This window comes from Solanum stenotomum, chromosome 8, assembly GCF_019186545.1.
Source record: "Solanum stenotomum isolate F172 chromosome 8, ASM1918654v1, whole genome shotgun sequence".
NCBI classification, from domain to species: domain Eukaryota; kingdom Viridiplantae; phylum Streptophyta; class Magnoliopsida; order Solanales; family Solanaceae; genus Solanum; species Solanum stenotomum.
This window is the reverse complement of record NC_064289.1, coordinates 55,110,237-55,112,571: the sequence shown is the minus strand read 5'-3', so window position 1 is coordinate 55,112,571 and position 2,335 is coordinate 55,110,237. Positions and strand designations below refer to the sequence as shown.

At 32.6% G+C, this 2,335-nt stretch overlaps 1 protein-coding gene across 1 annotated transcript; it reads right to left on the bottom strand.

Annotated features, from left to right (window-relative positions):
- Positions 1–1,789, bottom strand: LOC125873961 (uncharacterized). Its single transcript, XM_049554778.1, is given in 2 exon segments — positions 1–325; positions 1,509–1,789. Coding segments are annotated over 2 exon segments (606 nt in total).
- Positions 1,790–2,335: the final 546 nt, after the last annotated feature.

The following is a 2,335-nucleotide window of genomic DNA, read 5'->3' as shown; positions in this document are numbered from 1 at the left end:
TCATTTGTAATACTTTGTGGTGTAGTATTTGCTCACATAAGTCTTTGGCTCGATACCACAAAGATCACAAAATTTGATTACATGAGAGCAAGATATATGATAATTTACCCATTTGCCATAAGAACATTTTTTGGCATCTGCAAAAACTTTGTGAACATTTCCTCCTTTGCCATTGTGTGCAAATGTGAGGAACTCAAATACAACTGAAGTAGTACTATAGTTCATCATTCCAATACGTGCTTGAGCTTTTCTCCAATTTTTATTAAATCATTTTTTCACACTAAGAGGTCAAGACTTATTTTGTTCAAGTAAAGAATTTGCCTTGCTTCATTCGACAAACGATCAATCAAAGCTTTAACTGTTGGTGTGAGGCAAAACTATATATTTTTAATCATTGTTTCCCTCATATTTATTATTTATATTTGTCCTTTTTGAGTCTGAATTTTATAAATTGTGCTAAATAATATATTTTATTTGTAAGATTGAATTGGTGGAAAGATGAAGAAGTTTGAAGCTAAAATGAATTAAAGATAGAAGTTTGAAGAAAAAATCAAGCAGATAGCTTAATGAATTAAATTTTATAAAATAATATATATGTTGGTTGAAGTAGAATTGGAGTTGGAACATTCCATGTGGCAATGTGTGAAGGCAGTAGCCAATTGATTAAAGGCGCAAAGTTGAGGCGGTTGGACAGTTTCACGCGTACAACTGAAAATCCAATTCGTTTGGTTTTGGATTCCTAATTTGTTTTGGACTCAATTATTTTATTCAGGGTTTCCTACATCTAAAAATAACTTTTGATTTAGGATTTCTTCTTTTCTTCTCTTTTATTTATTTTACATCTTTTATTTGAATGATTCGTTGTAATTGCTTTATGTCTTGTTTAGTGATTTTGATTCGGCATGATTTGTTTATCATATTAGTTGTTCTTATATTTTTGTAATTACTATTTTGATGCTTGATCACCATTGAAATAAACATGTTGTTCGAATTGAATTCGGGAGAGGAATAAGAGGATAGAACGTGGAATATAAGGAGCATGATTTTCTCTTAATAATTAGGGTTAATTCCTATCTAGGATAGGGATATACCTAGAAACCATGCTTGGTCACTATACAGGAAGAAATCTTAATGCTCGGTACTTAATCCATCCTATCCCTGTTCAACGATATAGTTAGGGTGTTATTTATCGTAGGCGATTAGAGGTCGGGAGACCATGATCATACATTTAACCCTGTGAATCAATAACTAGATAATCAAATAAGTTGATGAAATTGATGTTAAACATGATTGTTAGTTAAATTATAATCCTGGATCGATTCATTCATTGATTGTGTAAACATCTATCTTTTCTTAGTTAATTGTTTTTTAGTTATTTTATCTTATATTAATCTTTTGAAATGCTCCCCTTAAATAAATAATTAGAATTAATATAATTTAGTATGAATAATTAATTGACAAGTTCTCTGAGTTCGATAATCCGATTCTTTTAAGAGCCACTATATTACTTGTGCGACCGCGTACACTTGTGTGTACAATTGGAAGCAACAAGTGTCATGCGAACCATAGCTGAGACTGGAATCCCCCTTGCTTTCTTCAACACACCATTATACGACTCAGATACATTGGTTGTCAAAGAACCCCATCTATGACCGTTATCAACGTACATAGTCCATTTCGCCAAAGGAAGATCATTTAACCACTTAAAAGCTTCAGCGTTCAATGTTTTAACTTGTTGCATTCTTTGAACAATTTTTTTTTCTTGATTCTCCGTCGCAACATACCACATTAGATTTTCAAGTTCACTATTAAATTTTTTTAATTAAAATTTGCTTTCAAATGACGAACACAAAATCAGTGGTATGTCATTGGAGGCTGCAACCAATTGAAAGATTGAACACATTTTAAGATACCTTGATGTCAATCATAAATAAGGCCAATTCCTCTGCGCGCCAACAACATGCTTCCATAATAATGCCAAGAACCATGACCAAGATTCAAAGCTCTCCCGAGCCACTAAGGCATATGCAAGTGGCAAAACATTTTTGTTCGCATCAATAGTGACAACAATTAATAATTTAATATCATACTTGTCATAAAGATGAGTTCCATCTATAGAAATAACAGGCCTACAACTTTTGAAGCCATCGATGCATACTTTAAAACTCCAAAATAAGTACTTGAAAATTTGCTCACCTTGCATCGTTGTTGAATGGTGCTCCCACTCAACAATAGTACCTGGGTTAAAAAAATGTAAAGCCGTCATATATCTAGGTAAAGCCTTAAAGGAATTTTCAAAGTCGCCATACACCATAACAAACGCCTTTCTTCGAGC